This window comes from Denticeps clupeoides, chromosome 9 (assembly GCF_900700375.1).
Source record: "Denticeps clupeoides chromosome 9, fDenClu1.1, whole genome shotgun sequence".
In the NCBI taxonomy this organism is placed as follows: domain Eukaryota; kingdom Metazoa; phylum Chordata; class Actinopteri; order Clupeiformes; family Denticipitidae; genus Denticeps; species Denticeps clupeoides.
In genome coordinates, this window is record NC_041715.1 from 3,014,098 (window position 1) to 3,037,631 (window position 23,534).

The 23,534-nt window shown below is 42.5% G+C and overlaps 1 protein-coding gene across 9 annotated transcripts; it reads right to left on the reverse strand.

The window, feature by feature from the left end:
- Nucleotides 1-315: 315 nt before the first annotated feature.
- Nucleotides 316-23,066, reverse strand: LOC114796725 (uncharacterized). Of its 9 annotated transcripts, XM_028991178.1 has the most exons (21): nucleotides 23,030-23,066; nucleotides 21,259-21,334; nucleotides 20,090-20,461; nucleotides 18,159-19,824; nucleotides 17,623-17,889; nucleotides 17,146-17,523; nucleotides 12,725-13,150; nucleotides 12,101-12,580; nucleotides 10,693-11,148; nucleotides 8,249-8,674; nucleotides 5,805-6,230; nucleotides 5,155-5,610; nucleotides 4,330-4,791; nucleotides 3,798-4,052; nucleotides 3,457-3,696; nucleotides 3,116-3,361; nucleotides 2,781-3,038; nucleotides 2,292-2,594; nucleotides 1,524-1,793; nucleotides 1,351-1,434; nucleotides 316-1,234 (listed from the first exon to the last, which is right to left on the reverse strand). In XM_028991178.1, exons 3-21 carry the CDS (start codon nucleotides 20,436-20,438, stop codon nucleotides 1,168-1,170), a joined length of 7,515 nt encoding a protein of 2,504 aa, XP_028847011.1. In that variant the 5' UTR covers nucleotides 20,439-20,461; nucleotides 21,259-21,334; nucleotides 23,030-23,066; the 3' UTR covers nucleotides 316-1,167. The 9 variants fall into 9 exon arrangements, with proteins under 9 accessions (XP_028847011.1, XP_028847010.1, XP_028847008.1 ...); XM_028991177.1 differs by lacking the exon at nucleotides 23,030-23,066 and having other exon boundaries at nucleotides 21,259-22,457; XM_028991175.1 differs by lacking the exons at nucleotides 21,259-21,334; nucleotides 23,030-23,066 and adding an exon at nucleotides 20,577-20,754.
- Between the last annotated feature and the right edge of the window lie 468 nt (nucleotides 23,067-23,534).

The window sequence follows — 23,534 nt, forward strand, 5'->3', positions numbered from 1 at the left end:
CTGAAGGACTCTGCGAGCTTATGTCTCTACTTTCTTTTATGGTGTCCTGTTATCTCTACAAGATGTCCTCTCCTCTGTCACCTGAATGCGGAGGGACAAGACATTCTGGAGCGCTTCTCACATAACATCATAATACAAAGAATACTGAGCATAAGAACAATACAGAATTACTCAAAATCATGAGAGGATCAAAGCATAAGATCAACATCAGCATAATCATAGTGATTTTTATCACCCTCGACGTGTACTGTGTTGTAGGAGTGGGAGTAGCCCAGTGGGTAACTGTTAAAATAATTTTCCAGTTCACTCACTGGACCAAGTTGATTAAGCTTTTATTCTAGTACAGCAACAGACAGTCTGTTCCTTTTTTACAGTAGATATGACAGTAGAGAAAGTGAAGTGATTGTCACTGTGATATACTGCAGCACAGCACATGGTGACACAACAAAATGTGTCCTCTGCTTTTAACCATCACCCTTAGTGAGCAGCAAATCGGGATTCGAACCACCAACCTTCTGATTTCGGGGCTGCTTCCTTAACCGCTAGGTCACCACTGGCCCTGTGGTTACTAACCCTTGTGGTTAGTGTGTATTATTAGTGAGTAATAATGGGTGTTTGATTGTGGACAAGTTCAGTTGTATCTATGAGTGACCTTCAGTGTCGCCTGTCTGCCAGACAACACCGTCTACACTCTTCATAAGTTCAGGCAGAAGCAGACATGATTAATGTGACCCTCATAACCAGTTATTTAATAATGTATATATCTTGTTTAAAGAAATATAATGAATATAAATGTAAAACAGTCAAATGAATTTCCTTAATATATGAATAAATAAATTGAGTTACCATACTTAAAATTAATTTACAAATGAATAAAGGATAACATTTTTCTAACAGTAACAAACCCCCCTATAAAACAAAAGACCACAAAGTCCCAGGTTCAAACCTCACTTACTACCATTGTGTCCCTGATCAAGATGCTTAAATCCCTGAGTGTCCCCAGGGGGACTGTCCCTGTCACTACTGATTGTAAGGCGCTCTGGATAAATGCTGTGAATGTAGAATGTAACTGTTTATCAGGAGGCAGGAGATGGGACACAGTCACAGGGGCAGAACTGTCCAGAAAAAAGTGAATAAATCATCACTGTGTGCGTCTGTCAGACTTGGTCACCAGATCTCTACACGCCTGTCTGTCACTAGAAGCTTTTTATCTTTGATCTTGTTGTTGAAGAGCCTGTAGAGACATGAAGAGGTGAAGATTAAAACAGTGTAATACACACACACACACACACACCTACACACACACACACCAACACACACACACACACACACACACACACACACACACACCTGACAGTGTGAAGGTTGCTGCTAGCTGAGATGATGCTGTAGAGTCTCTCAGTCATGCAGTCTGTGATGTTATTGTGGCTCAGGCTGAAAGTAGAAAGATGATGATGATGATGATGATGATGATATAGTTCAGTATAAGCCCCGCCCCTCTCTACTCCTCTAGCTGCACTCACTCCAGAACTCGTGTCTTCTGCAGGTGGGGCAGCAGCAGCTCCAGGCAGCGGTCAGTCAGCTGGCAGTGGCTGAGGTCCAGTTCTGAAAGCCCTTCAGAATATTCCAGAAGCAGCGCTATAGATCCACACACACCGGGGTCCACAGGGGTTTGGCTGAGGTCCACCTCCCCGCCCAGAGCCTGAGAGAGAGACTCCGCACACTTCACAGACTCCGCCTCCGATCCCCCAGAGAGAAGAGACAGGAAGTGCAGCAGCAGAGCTTTACTACAGCTGAGAGAGAGAAACAGTTTATTAAAGTTCAGAACTTTATACCCTGTTAACCTGGACTTCTCTACTGAAGAGTCAAAACTAAGTATGGAGCTTTTAATTTAACAACTTTAACCTGATTAAATTGCTGCAATACAGAAAGGAGCTGTAATGTGTAACCATAGGTCACAAATGTACTTTCTTGGAAGTTATAATTATACTTTATTCAGGGTGGAGACTCCTGCTCTACTTTATACTCCTTCAACTGTATTATGGATAATATTTTAATATTTCAGGTACTCAAGGCCAACCGTGTATATAAATTAAATGATTGTATATTATTGAACACAGAAGGTTCCTGTGAATTAACTCAGTAACATAATGTAGTAATATTATGTGTTATAGATCTACTGTATAAAACACATTATGTTCTGTACTACAAAATATATCAAGTATAAGTATATAAATTGAGTATAAGAATATAAGTTGAGATTGTAGCAGGATGAGATTTAAGACTTTCACCTGAGACAGATTTTATGTAAAATCGGGAAAAACTGCTGCAAACCAGCATCCTCAATCTCACAGTCATGAAGACTGAGCTCCACAGCAACACTGGATCTCTGGATCACCATGGAGACGACCATGCAGTCTTCATGTCCCAGTACCAGAACCTGTCCATCAGTCGGTCCAGTCAGGTCCACAGCTGAGTCGCAGGAGAAATTTAGTCTGTGCTGCAGAGACCGGAGCAGAGCAGCTGCTGCCCCCTGCTGGAGCTCAGAGGAAAAACAGCAGTGGAGCAACCGGAGCAGCAGCTTCCTGTCAACACTGGACACACACACACACACACACAGATTATTATAATAACACAATGGAGGAGCAGCAGCTTCCTGTCAACACTGGACACACACACACACACACACACACAGATTATTAAAATAACACACTGCAGCAGCAGCAGCTTCCTGTCAACACTGGACACACACACAAGATGAGTTAAAAAGATACAGAAACCTAAGCAGGGAAACGTTGTTGAGCAGCAGCAGAATGTTCTCCAGCGCCCCCTCTGGTATGGAGGACCACAGCAGGCTGAGCTGGACCCCCTCACTGTGCTGTAAGGTGAAGCACAGGGCAGCACAGTCTGCAGCGTCCTGCACCCTGGAGTTCAGGACGATGTTCTTCTCTGACCACTTCAACAGACTGGACACACAGTGGGCAGCACGAGTCTCATAGATCTCTCTCATGATGACCATCAGGAATCTGGGAGGAAGCCTGTGGAGGTACAGAGACTCTCGTCAGTTCTGTGTGGGACTTCAGGACTCTGGAGATGTCCGGAGGATCAGATTTACCTCTTGATCATGACCCTGTTGCCATGAGGGAAAATGTCTCTGATGTTCTGAAGGGTCATCTTGTTCCTTCTAAAGTCCACAGTAATTGGAGGCCCTTTAACCTGCAGTAGATAGTGGATCACCTCCCAGTTGAGGGAGCAGGAAGTGAGGTCACCACTGACCTTCTGCAGGAAGTGCTGAGTCAGTTCCTCTTCATGGGCTTCATACACCAGTAGAGTCAGCAGCTGGAGACTCTCAGCACTCAGTCTGAGACAGAAGAACATCAGAACGTGACACAGACACGCCTCTGTAGATGTGTAACCATGAAAATATGAGATAAATATGAAATCCTTCAGTCTGACCTGATGGTGAGAAGACCCTGGTACATCAACAGACCAGTGACAGACTGAGCCTCAATCTGACATGCAGTCAGGTCCAGACACCGGACAGTCCAGTGTCTGAGGAGGAGAACCATGCTGCTCATAACACTGGACAGCGCCCCCTCTGGCTGGATGAAGGAGAGCTCCTCAATGGTGAAAGAAGAACATCCTCCCTGTGACCTCAGAGCTCTGGTTATTCTAAACAGCATCTTCTTATTCAGTCTGAAACACGAGCAGAGAACAAGATGAGTTTGTTCCATTTGTTTGACTTGAGTGGTCAAACAAACATGAGTGGTCCTCAGATCTGAAGATCTGAAGGTTACCTGAGCTTGTGAAGTGTGTGGATGTGTTTGAAGATCAGTCTGGTCCCTCTGAGAGAGATGTGTTCTGGTTGTAGAGTGAGATCCAGTCTGGAGGCTGAAAGGCCCAGAACTCGACCCACAGACCTGCAGCAGTGACTGGATAGATCTCCTCCCAGTGTGAGGGTGAAGCCCATGGCCTGGAGAAGAGGAGTCACCTGCTCCACCTGTCTGGGTCCAACAGCTTTACACACAGCTGGGAAAAACTCATCAGCACCACTAGAAACAGAAAAATACATTAAAGAATCCATTTGAATTAAATCACAATCAAAAATCTGTAATATCAATGTTGGTATTACTGATCACCTGATCTAATTAATGTAAAAAAAAAATACTTTTTTTACATTACAAGATGAAGATGAAGGATTATGAAATAAAATATGAGGTTATGCGTCTCCCCAAATCAAAGAGCTTTTACTGTGATGGACCTCCAGACTTTTGACTATGACTGAATACATAAAAAATGAATTAGACAAACATCATATTTGACCCTGACCTGAGCTGTGAGACGTATTTGAGACACTGCAGGAAACTCCTCACTTCACTCTCTTCATCTGACCAGCCTCTCAGCTTTACTGGTTTCTTCTCTGGTTGCATCTTCAGCACTTCTAGGAAGATGGAGGCCTTTCTCTCTGAGAGGTCTATGGTCCAGACTGCAGGAGATGCTGACTGGTAAACTGGCTGTAAAGCTGGAAGGAAACTCCTGCCTGTTTGACTCTCATAGTTCTTCACGTGTGAACACAGATCCAGCAGGAAATCAGAATGGTAAATAACATCATCATCATCATCACCAAAATGATCATCTCCACGTGGAAAAGTCTTGTAGCTGCACACAGAGGTTAAGATCTTAGAGAAACTCTCTCCTGTATCTGCATCCCACTCTGCTGCTGCAGTAATGAGGTTCAGCAGGACCTGCACGGCTTTTTTCCGTCTCTCATCATCATAACCAACATAGAACCTATAAAAACCAAAAGAAAGTCAGATTTAGACAGAATGAACTGTAAATTTTTAACTGTAGATTCTTTACATTTGAACTTTCTCTGGTTCCTCACCTGGTTAAAATCCTCCTGCTCCCTCTAACTAACTAATATAAATATTACATATGATTTGTCAAATCTGGACCTTCACTGATCAGTGTGGGACACATGATGATACCAGACAGCCGACTAACCAGGTTTTAGTAATTATGAAAAACATTAAGTTTTTAAATCCCTCCAAACAATTGTTTTATATTAATTTCATGGGATATTAATATATGTGTTCCGGGCATTTTAGGATTTATTTGTAAAAGATGTAGAACTTTCTGTCAATTGACACTGACCTGAGCTGTGAGACGTAGTTGAGACACTGCAGGAAACTCCTCACTTCACTCTCTTCATCTGACCAGCCTCTCAGCTCTACTGGTTTCTTCTCTGTCTGCATCTTCAGGACTTCTAAGAAGATGGAGGTCTTTCTCTCTGAGAGGTATATGGTCCAGACTGCAGGAGCTGCTGACTGGTAAACTGGCTGTAAAGCTGGAAGGAAACTCCTGCCTGTTTGACTCTCATAGTTCTTCACATGTGAGTACAGATCCAGCAGGAAATCAGACTGGAACTTCCTTAGATATTTTTCATTAAAACCATCTCCATGTGGAAAAGCCTTGTAGCTGCACACAGAGGTTAAGATCTTAGAGAAACTCTCTCCTGTAGCTGCATCCCACTCTGCTGATGCAGTAATGAGATTCAGCAGGAACTGCACGGCTTTTTTCCGTCTCTCATCATTATAATCAACACAGAATCTATAAAAACAAAAGAAACAGAAAAAATAAATACCCATGATGCAACACTTCAGTCCAATGGCACAAGTTTACTGTAACTAGATGTACATCTGAGACGTCGACTACACACTAGTACAGATGGTTACAGGTCAGTTACCTGCATGTAACCTGTGACCTCCAATAAAATATGATATGAAGACACATTTGACCCTGACCTGAGTTGTGAGACGTAGTTGAGACACTGCAGGAAACTCCTCACTTCACTCTCTTCATCTGACAGGCCTCTCAGCTCTACTGGTTTCTTCTCTGTTTGCATCTTCAGCACTTCTAGGAAGATGGAGGCCTTTTTCTCTGAGAGTTCTATGGTCCAGACTGCAGGAGCTGCTGACTGGTAAACTGGCTGTAAAGCTGGAAGGAAACTCCCTCCTGTTTGACTCTCGTAGTTCTTCACGTGTGAACACAGATCCAGCAGAAATGATGATCTATCCCTGCAGTATTTATGAAACAGAACCATCAGGGTCTCTACTGTTGTCTTTATGGATTTTGTCTGACTGAGAGCTGCCTGTAGACACAGATCCAGCAGAAACATCTTTACTCTCTTTTCCTGCTCCACAGAGGTGTTCTTGTTCTGTAGAGTAAATCTGAAAAAAACAATAAAATTAATTATTACAAGTTCCTAATATAACAGAGCAACACATCATCTTGTGTTATAAATGATCTTAGGATGAAGGATCTAGGCTCTATGTCTTAAATTTTAGGACTGAAGTGTTACTAGGACTCGACTTGTTCATGACATGCTGCCACTATGCTGGAAGAACATTTGTGTAGAAGTAGATTGGAATATCTGATAAGACTGTAATATGATTTAAAAAAAAAGTCAATCTGCTAAAGAACAAGAGTGAATACTGACTGTTTTTAAAAAGACTTGATTTAAAAATGTAAAATCAACAGAGTAATTATTAAACGTCACCTATTATGAAATTCTTTTTGGCTTTTATATCGGTCTGATTGGTCCCCTAATTCTGTATCTAAAGTCTGTTTCTGAAATTCAGCCATAGTGTAGAATTACAGCCTCTTTTATCCAGTCTCACAATGAGTTTTCCAAAGACGCGCCATTTTGGTGTCTGTAACTTTAAATGCTAATGAGGAGGAGAGAGGCAGGATGAGAATGAGAGCGGCCTATAGAAGTTGAGGGGACATTCGCAGAAATGACGTCATCAATACCATTAACCCACCACAATGTTTGGGACAAACAGGAAGTCCAACGTTTTTCCAGAGAAAATTAAATGAACCCACTGGTTCTTCTGTTTTTACATCCAGTCACAGAGCAGCTGCAATGCTTCACACGTTTGGACGCCAAGACAGTCGGTGGAGATAATGTTTTAGAGGAAAAGTGGGAAATTCTGTGGGTGGAAAAAGCATGAGAAACGGGAGGTAACCTTTCCCCTTATGACGTCATAAGGGGACAAATTCCAGATCCAACCGTCTAAACTGCCGTTCTCTGAACAGCAAAGCATAATGACCAAAACACTCATTACACCTATCGCCATTTCTAGCCACTGCAGGATCACAGACAGGCTCGGGGAACTCATATTATTGTTAAATCATCTCAGAAAGTCAAATTTACAAAACAGGGAACCTTTCACGCCATGTTACTGTAAAAAAAAACATGTGGTGTGGGAGAAGAGAACAGAGTGTAGAAAAACTCTTTCTCCTGCCACACAAAGCACTGTATTCAACCACTCCAATTTGATGTTACCTGGCAGAAAGAGGCATGGCACAATAGAGGTTAAAAATGAACAGTTTCTAATTTATTAACACCGGTAAATTATTATTGTAGTTACATGTGAATATTGAATGTAAAACGGTACCAATGTAAAGAGGGAGAGAGAGAGGGAGAGGAAGAGAAAAAGACTCAGAAACCTCCTGGCTTCCGATGGAAAAACCCCTGAGCAAGAAAGCTCAGTCTGTTTTTCCACATGTGAGCAGACCTTTATACCCCTGGCCTACAGGAAGTTGTCACGGGCCTACAGGAAGTTGTCACCGACCAATCAGAACCTGTTGTTTCTGATGTCATGCCCCCGGTGCCTCCCATTTGGGGAAGACAAAGAGAGTGAGCGATCCTGACGGCCTACACCTCACACGTTGCCATCAGACAAAAGGAATGTAAAACAGAGGTGTTGAATCTTCACGCACAACCACCGACACAGGAATGTGTGGAATTGGTAGTAGCCTAGTGGGTAACAAACTCGCCTATGAACCAGAAGACCCAGGTTCAAACCCCACTTACTACCATTGTGTCCCTGAGCAAGACACTTAACCCTAAGTTGCTCCAGGGGGACTGTCCCTGAAACTACTGATTGTAAGTCGCTCTGGATAAGGGCGTCTGATAAATGCTATAAATGTAAATGTCACACAATTCCTCGCAGACGGTCGCTACGCAAAACAAAAGCATGCTCCTGTGATGTCCATTCTTACATTACTTAATATAATAATATATTATTTACATGACAAGCTGTAACTGACTTTGCTCAGACTGGAAATGACAAATTTACAAAATGTAAATCGAAATAAAGATAATGTTCTTATTCCCAAAATAATGTTCTCCAAGAAAATACATTCCATATAAAACAGTAATGAAGATATATTTAACCCTGACCTGAGCTGTGAGACGTAGTTGAGACACTGCAGGAAACTCCTCACTTCACTCTCTTTATCTGACCAGCCTCTCAGCTCTACTGGTTTCTTCTCTGATTGCATCTTCAGCACTTCTAGGAAGATGGAGGCCTTTCTCTCTGAGAGGTCTATGGTCCAGACTGCAGGAGATGCTGACTGGTAAACTGGCTGTAAAGCTGGAAGGAAACTCCCTCCTGTTTGACTCTCATAGTTCTTCACATGTGAACACAGATCCAGCAGAAATGATGATCTATCCCTGCAGTATTTATGAAACAGAACCATCAGGGTCTCTACTGTTGTCTTTATGGATTTTGTCTGACTGAGAGCTGCCTGTAGACACAGATCAAGCAGAAACATCTTTACTCTCTTTTCCTGCTCCACAGAGGTGTTCTTGTTCTGTAGAGTAAATCTGAAAAAAACAATAAAATTAATTATTACAAGTTCCTAATATAACAGAGCAACACATCATCTTGTGTTATAAATGATCTTAGGATGAAGGATCTAGGCTCTATGTCTTAAATTTTAGGACTGAAGTGTTACTAGGAGTCGACTTGTTCATGACATGCTGCCTCTATGCTGGAAGAACATTTAAGTGTAGAAGTAGATTGGAATATCTGATAAGACTGTAATATGATTTAAAAAAAGTAAATCTGCTAAAGAACAAGAGTGAATACTGACTGTTTTTAAAAAGACTTGATTTAAAAATGTAAAATCAACAGTGTAATTATTAAACGTCACCTATTATGAAATTCTTTTTGGCTTTTATATCGGTCTGATTGGTCCCCTAATTCTGTATCTAAAGTCTGTTTCTGAAATTCAGCCATAGTGTAGAATTACAGCCTCTTTTATCCAGTCTCACAATGAGTTTTCCAAAGACGCGCCATTTTGGTGTCTGTAACTTTAAATGCTAATGAGGAGGAGAGAGGCAGGATGAGAATGAGAGCGGCCTATAGAAGTTGAGGGGACATTCGCAGAAATGACGTCATCAATACCATTAACCCACCACAATGTTTGGGACAAACAGGAAGTCCAACGTTTTTCAAGAGAAAATTAAATGAACCCACTGGTTCTTCTGTTTTTACATCCAGTCACAGAGCAGCTGCAATGCTTCACACGTTTGGACGCCAAGACAGTCGGTGGAGATAATGTTTTAGAGGAAAAGTGGGAAATTCTGTGGATGGAAAAAGCATGAGAAACGGGAGGTAACCTTTCCCCTTATGACGTCATAAGGGGACAAATTCCAGATCCAACCGTCTAAACTGCCGTTCTCTGAACAGCAAAGCATAATGACCAAAACACTCATTACACCTATCGCCATTTCTAGCCACTGCAGGATCACAGACAGGCTCGGGGAACTCATATTATTGTTAAATCATCTCAGAAAGTCAAATTTACAAAACAGGGAACCTTTCACGCCATGTTACTGTAAAAAAAAACATGTGGTGTGGAAGAAAAGAACAGAGTGTAGAAAAACTCTTTCTCCTGCCACACAAAGCACTGTATTCAACCACTCCAATTTGATGTTACCTGGCAGAAAGAGGCATGGCACAATAGAGGTTAAAAATGAACAGTTTCTAATTTATTAACACCGGTAAATTATTATTGTAGTTACATGTGAATATTGAATGTAAAACGGTACCAATGTAAAGAGGGAGAGAGAGAGGGAGAGGAAGAGAAAAAGACTCAGAAGACTCCTGGCTTCCGATGGAAAAACCCCTGAGCAAGAAAGCTCAGTCTGTTTTTCCACATGTGAGCAGACCTTTATACCCCTGCCCTACAGGAAGATGTCACTGGCCTACAGGATGTTGTCACTGACCAATCAGAACCTGTTGGTTCTGATGTCACGCCCCCGGTGCCTCCCATTTGGGGAAGACAAAGAGAGTGGGTGGTCCTGACGGCCTACACCTCACACGTTGCCGTCAGACAAAAGGAATGTAAAACAGAGGTGTTGAATCTTCACGCACAACCACCGACACAGGAATGTGTGGAATTGGTAGTAGCCTAGTGGGTAACAAACTCGCCTATGAACCAGAAGACCCAGGTTCAAACCCCACTTACTACCATTGTGTCCCTGAGCAAGACACTTAACCCTAAGTTGCTCCAGGGGGACTGTCCCTGAAACTACTGATTGTAAGTCGCTCTGGATAAGGGCGTCTGATAAATGCTATAAATGTAAATGTCACACAATTCCTCGCAGACGGTCGCTACGCAAAACAAAAGCATGCTCCTGTGATGTCCATTCTTACATTACTTAATATAATAATATATTATTTACATGACAAGCTGTAACTGACTTCGCTCAGACTGGAAATTACAAATTTACAAAATGTAAATCGAAAAAAAGATAATGTTCTTATTCCCAAAATAATGTTCTCCAAGAAAATACATTCCATATAAAACAGTAATGAAGATATATTTAACCCTGACCTGAGCTGTGAGACGTAGTTGAGACACTGCAGGAAACTCCTCACTTCACTCTCTTCATCTGACCAGCCTCTCAGCTCTACTGGTTTCTTCTCTGATTGCATCTTCAGCACTTCTAGAAAGATGGAGGCCTTTCTCTCTGAGAGGTCTATGGTCCAGACTGCAGGAGATGCTGACTGGTAAACTGGCTGTAAAGCTGGAAGGAAACTCCTGCCTGTTTGACTCTCATAGTTCTTCACATGTGAGTACAGATCCAGCAGGAAATCTGACTGGTTAATAACATCATCATTATCATGAAAATGATCATCTCCACGAGGAAAAGTCTTGTAGCTGCACACAGAGGTTAAGATCTTAGAGAAACTCTCTCCTGTAGCTGCATCCCACTCTGCTGCTGCAGTAAAGAGATTCAGCAGGAACTGAGGACCTGACTTGTATCTCCAGAAAAGATAAGAATCAAATCTAAAATACAGGAGAAGAAGAAGCAGATCTCAATTAAAAATATGACAAATATTAACCAATTTTTTTTATAAATTACAGTCTGTAACAAACAGACATTTAAAAAAAGTGAAATAAAAAAAAACATGTAAAATGGCTGATAAGAGTGACAAGGCCTGAAGTATCTGAACAGAGACAAATACAGATATCATCATCATCATCTACAGCTGTACAATTTTACAGCAACACATATTTATCACTTTTACTTTACTTTACTTGGCAGACGCTTTTATCCAAAGCCACTTACAAGGAGAAGACACCAGCAATTCTCATTCGGTTCCCGTAGACTGTGAGTTAAAAAACTAAGAGGCCTGATAAGGCCTAACTTGTCAAGAATAGCACATGCTAGGGAATTGTTAAGGGCTAGATTTTTTGTGTGTATGTGAGTGTGTGTGCGTTTGTTAATGTTAGACTTGTTTGAAATACTTTTAAAGAAATGAGTTTTCGAATGTTTCTTAAAGGTGGTAGTGGTCTTGGCTAGTCGAATGGAGCAGGGCAAGTTGTTCCACCAGCCAGGGACATCAAAGGAGAAAACCTTTTTATTGGTTTATTATTATGGACCAATCACATTACAGTTGATCACTTTAAATATTAACAACTTCATAGCTGGGATCACTGAGTTTATTATCATCTTCAAACTCCATCAGCACACACAAACATTCACAAAACCTCAAACACACACAAAAAAACCACACTCACACACACACACACACTCACACTACTGAGTTTTAATTAAGCCACAGAAAAAATAAATACCCATGATGAAACACTTTAGTCCTACAGCACAATTTTACTGTAACTAGATGTACATCTGAGATGTTGACTACACACTAGCACAGATGGTTACAGGTCAGTTACCTGCATGTGACCTCTGACCTCCAATAAATTATGATATGAAGACACATTTGACCCTGACCTGAGCTGTGAGACGTAGTTGAGACACTGCAGGAAACTCCTCACTTCACTCTCTTCATCTGACCAGCCTCTCAGCTCTACTGGTTTCTTCACTATCTGCATCTTCAGCACTTCTAGGAAGATGGAGGCCTTTCTCTCTGAGAGGTCTATGGTCCAGACTGCAGGAGCTGCTGACTGGTAAACTGGCTGTAAAGCTGGAAGGAAACTCCTGCCTGTTTGACTCTCATAGTTCTTCACATGTGAGTACAGATCATGCAGGAAATTAGACTGGAACGTCCTTAGATATTCAGCATTAAAACCATCTCCAAGTGGAAATGTCTTGTAGCTGCACACAGAGGTTAAGATGTTACAGAAACTCTCTCCTGTAGCTGCATCCCACTTAACTGCTGCAATAATGAGATTCAGCAAAACTTTTTGGGCTTCTGTGCGTCTTTTATCAAACTCATCCATATCAACAAAATCACCAAAATCAACAGGAAACCTATGAAAGAACAAAAGAAACAGTCAGATTTAGACAGAATGAACTGTAACGTTTTACCTGTAGATTCTTTACATTTTACTTTTACTTTCCTTACTTTCTCTGGTCCGTCACCTGTCTTAACGTTTTGTCATATCATACACTGACCTGAGCTGTGAGACGTAGTTGAGACACTGCAGGAAACTCCTCACTTCACTTTCTTCATCTGACCAGCCTCTCAGCTCTACTGGTTTCTTCTCTGTTTGCATCTTCAGCACTTCTAGGAAGATGGAGGTCTTTCTCTCTGAGAGGTCTATGGTCCAGACTGCAGGAGATGCTGACTGGTAAACTGGCTGTAAAGCTGGAAGGAAACTCCTGCCTGTTTGACTCTCATAGTTCTTCACATGTGAACACAGATCCAGCAGAAATGACGATCTATCCTTGCAGTGTTCACGAAACAGAACCATCAGGGTTTCTACTGTTGTCTTTACGGTTTCTATATGATAGTGAGCTGACTGTAGACACAGATTCAGCAGGAACATCTTCACTATCTCATCCTGCTCCACAGAGCAGGAAAAGTTCTGTAGAGTTAATCTGTAGAAACAATAAAAAATGAATTAGAATGAGGTGGTTTGTGAATAAACTACACTTTGGATTGAAAAGCAGAGAAAAATGCATGTAAACACATTAGAATGGTAGCACGCTAACACTAACTTCAAAAATGCCACAGTGTAGCGGGTGCGGCCGATAATAAAAATTATCAGGTGTAGCCAAAATGTGTTGGGACATATTAGACTTCATGTGGCATAGGTTTTTGACTTGGTCTGAAGGCTGAATTGTGACCATTGTTGCTCTGAAAAATGAATGGGCTTCAGTGGGCTGATGGAGGGATGAAACAGATGAGTGGAGAATAAAGAGATGAGTGGATTATTGTTAAATGTAGTTGAATTAGCTACAGTGGTGTAATAAGTGAAATATGTGGTGCTTGGAAGGCTGAAAGTGTGACTGTTGTTGCTCTTTAAAATGAATGGGAGATAAGGGGGGGACTATAGAATAAAATATGCTTTATATGGTAGCAGCCCACCTTCCTTTTCTTTAGACAGGTGTGAGGCTTCAGCCTGGCAGCAGTAAGCAGAAACACTGAGGACCTCATAGTCACATCCCACATATATGGGTGTGATAGAATTTAGAGTACACAACTACTCTGAAGTTAGCTCATTATTCACAGCTCCATATTGTTACGTCCTTTAGGTCGTAGAATGGCTTGGGGTGCTCTGTTTTGTGTGTGTTCTCTTTTAGGCTGTCTGCTGGGGGAGGAGATTTGGATTTACAGCTCCAAATCTCCTTACAGCTCCACCCAGGAGACGCAACAACAAACGAGGGGAATATGTGCAGTGGGAAGACACAAATACCAAACCCAAGTGAAATATTGTGCTTTTATTTACAGTGAGCGGTGAACAACAAACCAAACCTAAAGTGCTAAATACAACAACAACACAATTCACAGGAGGACAACACACCATGAAAGGAGAGACAAAACAACTACACAACAAAGCCACAACTAACCACACTAATCACTAACACAAGAACAATTCTTATCTAACTCTAACACAATCCAAACTCCAAAACTCCAAAACTCTCCTCTCGCTTCCTCCTCCTCCAGCTCCACAACAATGAGCTTTGAATGGTGGCTGGAAGGGTCCTTATGTAGTGCTCTGTCATGTGCGTTGATTGGCTGCCAGTTGACGAGGGAATTGGTGGGTGGAGCTGTAAATCCAAATCTCCTTCCCCAGCAGACAGCCTAAAAGAGAACACGCACAAAACAGAGCACCCCAAGCCATTCTACGACCTAAAGGACGTAACAATATTCAAATTGCCTGTTCCACCTTAAATACAGCAGTCTGCAATACTAGTTGTTTTATTTTCAGTTATTAAACAGATTTCCTGGCTGTAAACCTCGCTGAACCAGAACCCCTACAGGTAGGTATTGCAGCATGCTGAGCAGTATTTAAGGTGAAACTGAGAATTTGAATAGGGAGCTACTTCAGAGTTTTCTTTTTTATTTTTCTTATTTTTGAGGAAAGAGGTACTGACGGTGAGGTACGCATCAAGATATTACACCATTATTTCATAACCATACAATCAGTAATTACAGGGACAGTCCCCCTGGAGCAACTTAGGGTTAAGTGTCTTGCTCAGGGACACAATGGTAGGCTAACATCTGACATATACATCTCAGGTGCTGCACATGAGTCCACACTATGAGTCCAGCTATGGTATCTGTAGGTGTGTGTGTGTGTGTGTGTGTGTGTGTGCACTAAGCACACGATTGGTAATAATATGGGAGTACAAAATATTTTATACTGCATGTGTCAGTGACAAAATGCTATTTTGCCCACAAGATTTAGAAGTGTGTTTATGGAATTGTGAACAATTTGTGAGGTCAGGCACTGATGTTGGATATTGCCTGTCTGACTCATCAAAAATGTTTTCTACCGTGTTGAGGCCAGTCGAGTTTCTCGACACCAAGCTCCCTCATCCAGGGAGGTTTTTATGGACCTTGCTTTGTACACTGGTGCGCAGTCATGTTGGAACATCAGTCATGTTGCGGTCGTCTCCAAACTGTTCCCACAAAGTTGGGAACATGAAATTGTTCAGAGTAGTTCAGCATAGTTCCTTTCACTGGAACCCAGGGGCCACGGCCAACCCCTGAAAGATAACCCCTCACCATAGTCCCCCCTCTACCAAATTTTACACTTGGCACAATGGAGTCAGGCTGGTTGTGTTATCCTGGCATCTCTCAAATTACCAAACCAATTACCAACATGATTGCTTTTATGCTCTGAGATGTTTGCAGTTCATAGCATATTGATACATGACTTTAGTATAGTAACTGGTGTTTTTAGGTTATTGGAAGGAGAATATGATCCATCTTTAACCTGTCTTCTCATTAAAGACAAGAAAACATCAGGTTATGCATACAACCACTAAAAGTGAAGTGAAGTGATTGTCATTGTGAAACACTGTAGCACAGCACACGATTGCAATCATGGGTCCACTTCTTACCCACTAGGCCACCACTGCCCCACTGTTGCCTGAAGAAGAGGAACAAGGTACAACACAAGATGTATGGGATAACCATGCCCTCCGGTACAACATAGTGTTGTACCTTGTTCCTGTTCTTCAGAGAACAGTGGTTCCCTTTCACAACACAAGAAGTAAGGAACACATGCCCTGCCCAGTGGAACCCAACCAGAGGATTATGTGGGGTTATGCAGCAACGCCCAAGTGGCCACTGAACAGATGTCCCCGCCTGACAGGACTAGAGAAAAATGCCCAGGAGGTGGACACAGCTCTGGTAGAATGTGCCCATTCCCCCTTTGGTGTAGGCCTTTTTTTCTGGTTGGCTGGTAATTGACCGGCTCTAGAACCCAGAGGAGACGCCTTGTTTCATGGTGAAGCGCTGCTGTCCGCGGTCTGAGAAATATGCCACATGAACCTGCACAATTTCCTTTCAGTTCAGGCAGATCTTCAGATTTCATTATTTACTCAATAACATGGAGGTATTCCAACATAGCAAAATAAAATACATGGGTAAAATTTTAATTGAGTAAAAGTAAAATTACATATTTTAAAAACAACTTAGACAATTACAAATTACTCACAATTACCGTGAGTAAAGCGTGTAGACAGCGTTGTCTGGCAGACAGGCGACACTGAAGGTCGCTCATAGATACAAACAAACTTGTCCACAATCATACGCACATTATTACACACTAATAATACACACTAAGGAAGCAGCCCCATAATCAGAAGGTTGCCGGTTCGAATCCTGATCCGCCAAGGTGTCACTGAGGTGCCACTGAGCAAAGCACCGTCCCCACACACTGCTCCCCGGGTGCCTGCCCACTGCTTGCCAATGAACTATGAACTTGCTGAAAGAGGTAAAATTCTTGCAAAACCATCAGCAGTAACTAAACTAGTCCCAATAGACATAAAAGTGTCCATAACGAGGTAAAGAGAGTAAGAACTGAGGGGAGATGCCAACAATAGGTGGTTTTATTGGGAGGGCGTGGCCCATCTCCTTTTTCCCCATCTCCCACTTATAGGTTTCATTAAAGTGGTATTTAGCTGGTAATACAGAGGCACAGTTATCCCATACTTCTCATATTGCACCAAGTGAATTGACTGAGGGGGAACGGCTGCACTGTCACACTTTTCAACTCCACACATTATAGCTTCTTCTTCATTTCCCTTTTTCCTTTCTATGTTTCACACCAAGCACACCACTGTCACAGTTCTCTGCGCAAGCAACAATCCCAGCAGCATTTGGAGAACAAAAACAAGATAATTTAGATAAAATAGTCTCAATTTCAAGGTATGTGAATCTGCACTTATTTCTCAATTGTTTGTACAAAATATATGTTTTTAGTCAAAAACTTTTATTAGCTGAAATTGGTCAGTATGTGGATTTGTCATTGTGAGTTAATGGGTTGGAGGTTAGTAGTTGGTTCTGCTATGAAGCCACAGATTGCACAGATGGTCGTGTTTTATAAGAAGGGCAGCAGAAAGTAGAGTAGAGTACATACCCGATGTGTGAGATGTATTTGAGACTCTGCAGGAAACTCCTCACTTCACTCCCTTCATCTGACCAGCCTCTCAGCTCTACTGGTTTCTTCTCTGTCTGCATCTTCAGCACTTCTAGGAAGATGGAGGTCTTTCTCTCTGAGAGTTCTATGGTCCAGACTGCAGGAGATGCTGGCTGGTAAACTGGCTGTAAAGCTGGAAGGAAACTCTTCATGAGGCTGGAATAAAGATCCATCAAAAATAGCCCCATTTCTGCAGGAGTTTTGTGGCTGCTGTGGAGTCCATATAGAATCTGAAAGAAGAACTCAGCACCCAGCACACAAAGATCTTGATGAAGTGACATCAGTCTGAGGTTTTGGTCTTCAAGAGGTAAATTTAGCCTGAAAGATAAAATGCATAAAGGAATGTATATTCTATTTTAAATCTGTGACCAAATGAAATTTGACCTTGGACTAAAGTACATGTCAGCATTTACTTACCTGATAGAGTGTATGTGTGGAAATTCAGAGAAAATGACGGTCCAGAGGGCCTTGCTGAGATGATGTGTGGTTGTATCCCAGTGCAGGCAGAGGTTGATCTTGCCTGGACTCCTTCTCAGGATACCTCCTGCATTCTTAAAGATAGTCGGCTGCTCCCCTACGGGGAGGTGCAGCTCATTTCCACATGCAGCCAGTAGGCCTGTGAAATCTCTAGGATCTTCTGAACTCAACACATGCAGCCACACATGACAGAGGGTAGAAGCTGAGCTGGAAACGTCCACAGAAGAAGATATGGAAAAAACATGAAGGGTTAAGGACCTCGCAGTTTAAACCATAGCAGTCAGTCATTAGCAGTTGGGCTGACACTTGACCATTTGACCGGCTTCCAATATATCAACTTCTTCACTTGCTGCCTTCACATTAGTATTTTAGTAATCTTCACATCAGTATTTTAAACAGACTTTGAGAAGGTCTGGATTCCTCTACATAATGCATCTACATGAGAAGAGAAATGAAATCAGATGGAACTTCCATACCTGAAATGCTGTGAACACCCCAGAATCATCTTTACTCCTGGGTCTGAAATCCTGCACTTTTTCAACTCCAGATGAACCTTCTGCTCCTTGGATTGGCTGATCACATAGGCAAGTGTACAACACTGATGTGGATCAAGATGGGATCCACTCAGGTCAAGATGCCATTTCAGTCTCTCTAAGAACTGTAGACAAGCCTCTGGGGACTGGGATTCATACAGACACTGACAATGGAAGAGAAGATCTTCATCATCAGCAATGTTCGAAAGTTCTTCCTCCTCAGATTTCTCAAAATGTTGGTCTCCTTCAGGCTCAAATAACAACCTCAAGAGCTTCTCATGGAAACAGTCAGATGCCAGTTGGATTTGTGTCTTTGGAACCAGACCCTTCAGTAGTGGGATATTCCTCTCGGACATGAATCCACACAGGAAGGGGATTGTGTACTTCAGGTGCTTTCCCTCTTCGGTCCAACATTTCTGGAGAAAAGCATCAATTTCTGCTGGATGGCACAGGAGCCACAGGGCACCAAAGAAGTCTTGCATGGAGCTGTTGAGAAAGGCAGAGTGGTTCCTCACAGAGGTGGGCGTGTCCATTACGCTGAGTGACTTCAGAAAATGACACTGGATGCCAGACGCCTCGTGGTCTCGTATATCTAAGGTTTTTTGCAAAGTTGCATTCCGGGCAATTTCAGCCAAAGACAATATCTGCTCACCATGTTTCCTGATCCATCCATCAATATTTCTCATGCTGACATTTTCACATTTCATAATGATCTGTCGGAAGATGTGCAGATGGATCTCAGTTACATTCCAGGATCTATCAGCTTCACGGCTGAGGAATGAAATGCACACGGCCACCATGAATGCATGCAGTGGGACATGGCAGAGACTGAAGAGCTCCAGATGTTCCACCACACTGGCCACTGCATCAGGCTGATCACTTAGCTTCTCCGTTAGGTAGGTCCTAATGGACTCCTCACTGAAGCCCTGGACATGAACCACGTGGGGATCGATTCTTTCAGAGAGATCAAACAGTTGCTCAGGCCTGCAGGTTATCACAATCCTAGCGTCCTCCAAAATGCTCTTTGTTATTATTTTTTCTAACAGGGGGTGCAGAAGAACATCTGTCAGTCCATCAAATATGATGGTGACATTTTCAGAGTGCTCCGTGATATCTTCATACACTTCTTCTCTGCTTTCACGTGGCTCTACATATGAATCAAACAGAGACTCCAGTTGCGCTGGAGTTGAGGTGGAGAGGAGACGATCGTCCAGGTAAAACAGGTAATCCAGACCTCCGTTCTGTCTTTCACACCACAGATGCAGCATTTGATGAGTAACCGTGCTCTTCCCTATTCCAGGTTTTCCTACCAGCACAATTAGATTCTTCTCACCCCACAGCAGGTCTTCAGGGGAGAGTTGTCCTTGTGCCTTTGGTATGAAGGATTTGAGTTTTTTGGGCCGGGATTTCTTGTATTTCTTGCTCTTGGTTTGGATTTTTGATGTGACTGAGTTGTGATCTGTGTCTGGGTCTAATACCAGAGGCGTGTAACAGAAAGCTTCTGGCGCCGCATCTCCTCCGAGACACTTCTTCTGTCTCACTGAAGCCTGGAGGATCTTCTGTGCTTCTCTTCTCAGCTGTTTCTGGTACTCCTGGCAGGCTTTGGAACCTGAAAGTGAGGAACAAGATAAACTGGATCGAAAAGTAAAAGTATTATCTGTAGTACTAGTCTTACAGATAGAAATAATAATAATATTAATCACTTGCAAATGACTCCACTAAATAAAAATAAATAATTTGCTTTGATGTTAATCTGTTCTCGGATCTGTTAATAAAACTGAAAGTACAAAATCAAGAACAAATCCAGTATTTTCATGGCACATAAACAGCTGTTTTAAGATCTTGAGAAACAATGGTGAAATAAGACAATTTACCAAGTGAAGGTTCCATCTCCTGGTCTTCTGTGAAGGGGAAGCAGCTGATCCAGTGATGTAAATCTTTCTGCTGGCCTGTGGGCTTTGGTAATGTTCTCTGCCTTGTGGTGTTAAGGACTCTCAGGAGCTCATAACAGGCTTTATTCCCTTTGCTAGTTACAAAGTCTAAGATTTTCCTGTTTTTTTCAAACGTCTTGGGCTCCTCATTAATTTCAGTGCATTGATGGAGGTTCAAAACCTCTTTTTCACGAAGCTTCTCCACGATAAGGGGCTGGTTCTTAAGCTGCTCCACCAAGATGACTCTGGCATTTTTAATGTATTCCACAGCAGACTGCTGTGTGCAGGCCATCACAGCTCCACGGCTGAGAAGACCTGAGGAACACAAGGAACATGAGGAGCAGGTCTAAAAATCAGCTGGTTACATGTATGATCAACACTGAATTATCTAAATACAAATTCATCACCACAAAGAATATTTCTGACTCACTGTTGTCACTGCTGATTGTCATTAATCGTATTCAGCTCCATCTTTGATAATTAAGTGTATTGATCACCCATGTTACACCTCTTCTCACCTCCCTCCACTGGCTCCCGGTAGCTGCTCGCATTGAGTTCAAATCCTTGATGCTGCCTACAGGGCTGTAAATGGAACTGCGCCCTCCTACATCAACACAATACTACCTAGCTACACTCCTGCACGCTCTCTCAGATCGACAAACGAAAGGAGACTAAAAATTCCTTCTTCACGGGGTCTCCGATTCCAATCATCTCTGTTCTCCGTTGTTGTCCCTGGCTGGTGGAACAACCTGCCCTCCTCCACACGACTAGCCGAGACTATCACCACTTTTAAGAAGAAGGTGAAAACCCTCTTATTCCAAAAATATTACAGACAAATCTAACACTTACACACGCACATGTGTACACATTGCACAAACAATACAAAAATGTATAAATACATTATAATTTTTCTTCGTCTAGCACCTAACAATCTCTGAGCATGCTCTTCACTGATAAGTCTGAGCCTTATCAGGGCTCTTAGTTTGTAAGCTCAATATTCTATAGAAATCGAATGAGAATTGCTGGTGTCTTCCTCTTGTAAGTCGCTTTGGATAAAAGCGTCTGCTAAATAAAGTAAAGTAAAGTAAAGTAAAGTAAAGTAAAGTGATCACCTTATTGGTGATCGTGGGGTGTTTTCTCCATCTCATGTGTTGTGTGACGCCGCCACCGTCCAACCAGCCTGTTATTCTGAAAACAGAGTTTATGTCAAGTTCTGTAAAGCCAGCTTCTCTACTGCAACCAAAACCAAGGACGCTTTATCAGACCGATACTAATATCCAGAGTGGGAAACGGATAAAGTCTTTTAAAGTACTTTTCATTTAAAAACAAACAAAAATAATGAACGTAACGAATGAGGAAAAAATCTAATAACGCAAAATAAGACAAATGCGAAAAAGTGAAACTCTGTCTGTCTTCCTGTTTCTGTCATCCTGTCCACTTCTTTTGGTTATTTCTGTCCGCCTGTCTCTGTTCACCTGTCTCTGTTTATCTGTCTGTCTGTCCTCCTGCTTCTGTCTGTCTGTCCTCATATCTCTGTCCTCCTGTCTCTGTCTGTCTGTCCACTTGTTTCGGTTATTTCTGTCCGCCTCTCTCTGTTCGTCTGTCTGTCCTCATATTTCTGTCTTACTTCCTGTCTCTGTATGTCTGTCTGTCTGTCTCTTGTTTGTCCTCCTGTCTCTGTCTGTCTGTCCTCATGTCTCTGTCTCTCCGCTTGTCAGTCTATCTGTGTCCGCTTGCTTCTGTCTCTGTCTGTCCTCTTGTTTCGGTTACTTCTGTCCTCCTGCCTCAGTCAGTATGTCCGCCTGTCTCTATCTGTCTCTATCTGTCTGTCTCTTAAAGTCTTTTAAAGTAAAAAGAAAAATAATGAATGTAACGAATGATGAAAAAATCTAATAACGCAAAATAAGACACATGTGAAAAAGTGAAACTCTGTCTGTCCTCCTGTCTGTTGTCTGTCCTCCTGTCTCTGTCTGTCTGTCTATCTGTCTCTTGTTTGTCCTCCTGTCTCTGTCTGTCTGTCCTCATGTCTCGGTCTCTCCGCCTGTCAGTTTATCTGTGTCCGCTTGCTTCTGTCTCTGTCTGTCCGCTTGTTTCGGTTACTTCTGCCCTCCTGCCTCAGTCAGTATGTCCACCTGTCTCTATCTGTCTGTCTCTATGTCCGCTTGTTTCGGCTATTTCTGTCCTCCTGTCTCTATCTGTCTCTTGTCATTCCACCTGTCTCTATCTGTCCTCCTGCCTCTGTCTGTCTGTCTGTCCTCCTGTCTCTAGTCTGTCCTCCTGCCTCTGTTTGTCTGTCTGCCTGCTTCTGTCTCTTGTTTGTCCGCATGTTTTTTGTCTGTCCTCCTGTCTCTGTCAGCCTGTCTGTGTCTGTCTGTCTGCTTTTTTGATTATTTCTGTCCTCCTGTCTCAATCTGTCTCTGTCTGTCCTCCTGCCTCTGTCTGTCTGTCCTCCTGTCTCTGTCTGTCTGTCCTGTCTCTGTCTCTCTTCTTAGTCCCTACGCGGTAAAACGAAACCGAAAGTAACGTCTATTCCAACACGCAGAAGAAAGACCGGCGTGTTTTTAACCGCGATAACAGTTAAAAATAAAAGATATATATATTATATATGTTAATATATACAATATATGCAAATATGTAAAATATATGTAAATATGTAAAATATATTTGTCGGGTGAAGCTCAGTTTGAACCCGTGTTGTTTAATCCAGAACCGCGGTGGAAGTGGCGAGTTTTTAATCCACTTTCATGATGCAGGAACTGCTCCACTAAAACTTCCTCTTTTCACCATAAACTGTCACTAAACTTTACTGTGACGCGAACGTGACAGTTTTGTCGTTTTAACGCAGCTCAGAACTTCCCGAGTTGAGAAATAAACGAGACGAACCTGCAGCAGATGAGGCGCCTGCTGGATGAAGCAGGAAACAGGAAGCAGGAAGAAGCAGGAAATCCACACATGAAACCACAGCTACAGACCACTGGACATCAGACACATGGACATCTAAGACCTCAGACACATGGACATCTGGACGCAAGACTTCTGGATATCTCGACATCAGTTCTCTGGATATCTGGACAAAAGACCTCTAGACATCTTGACATCTATGACATCAGACCTCTAAAAATTTGAACATAAGACCTCTGGACATCTCGAAATCAGACCACTGGACATCTGGACATCAGACCACTGGATATCTGGACACAAGACCTCTGGAAATCTCGACCTCTGGACATCTCGACATCTGGACATAAGACCTCTGGACCTCAGACACCTGGACATCAGACCACTGGACATCTTGACTTCATACCTTTGGACATCTGGACACCAGACCACTGGACAGCCGGACATCAGACCTCTGGACATCCGGATTTCAGACCACTGGACATCTGGA

What these genes read in the sequence shown, in the direction of transcription:
- LOC114796725 (XM_028991175.1), bottom strand. Translation starts at nt 20,598, where the DNA reads ATGACAATCAGCAGTGACAACA. An exon ending in CCACACATACACTCTATCAG is followed by an intron (nt 17,524 to 17,622) that starts GTAAGTAAATGC and finishes TTTATCTTTCAG; the next exon opens with GCTAAATTTACCTCTTGAAG. An exon ending in AACAGGGTCATGATCAAGAG is followed by an intron (nt 3,039 to 3,115) that starts GTAAATCTGATC and finishes GTACCTCCACAG; the next exon opens with GCTTCCTCCCAGATTCCTGA.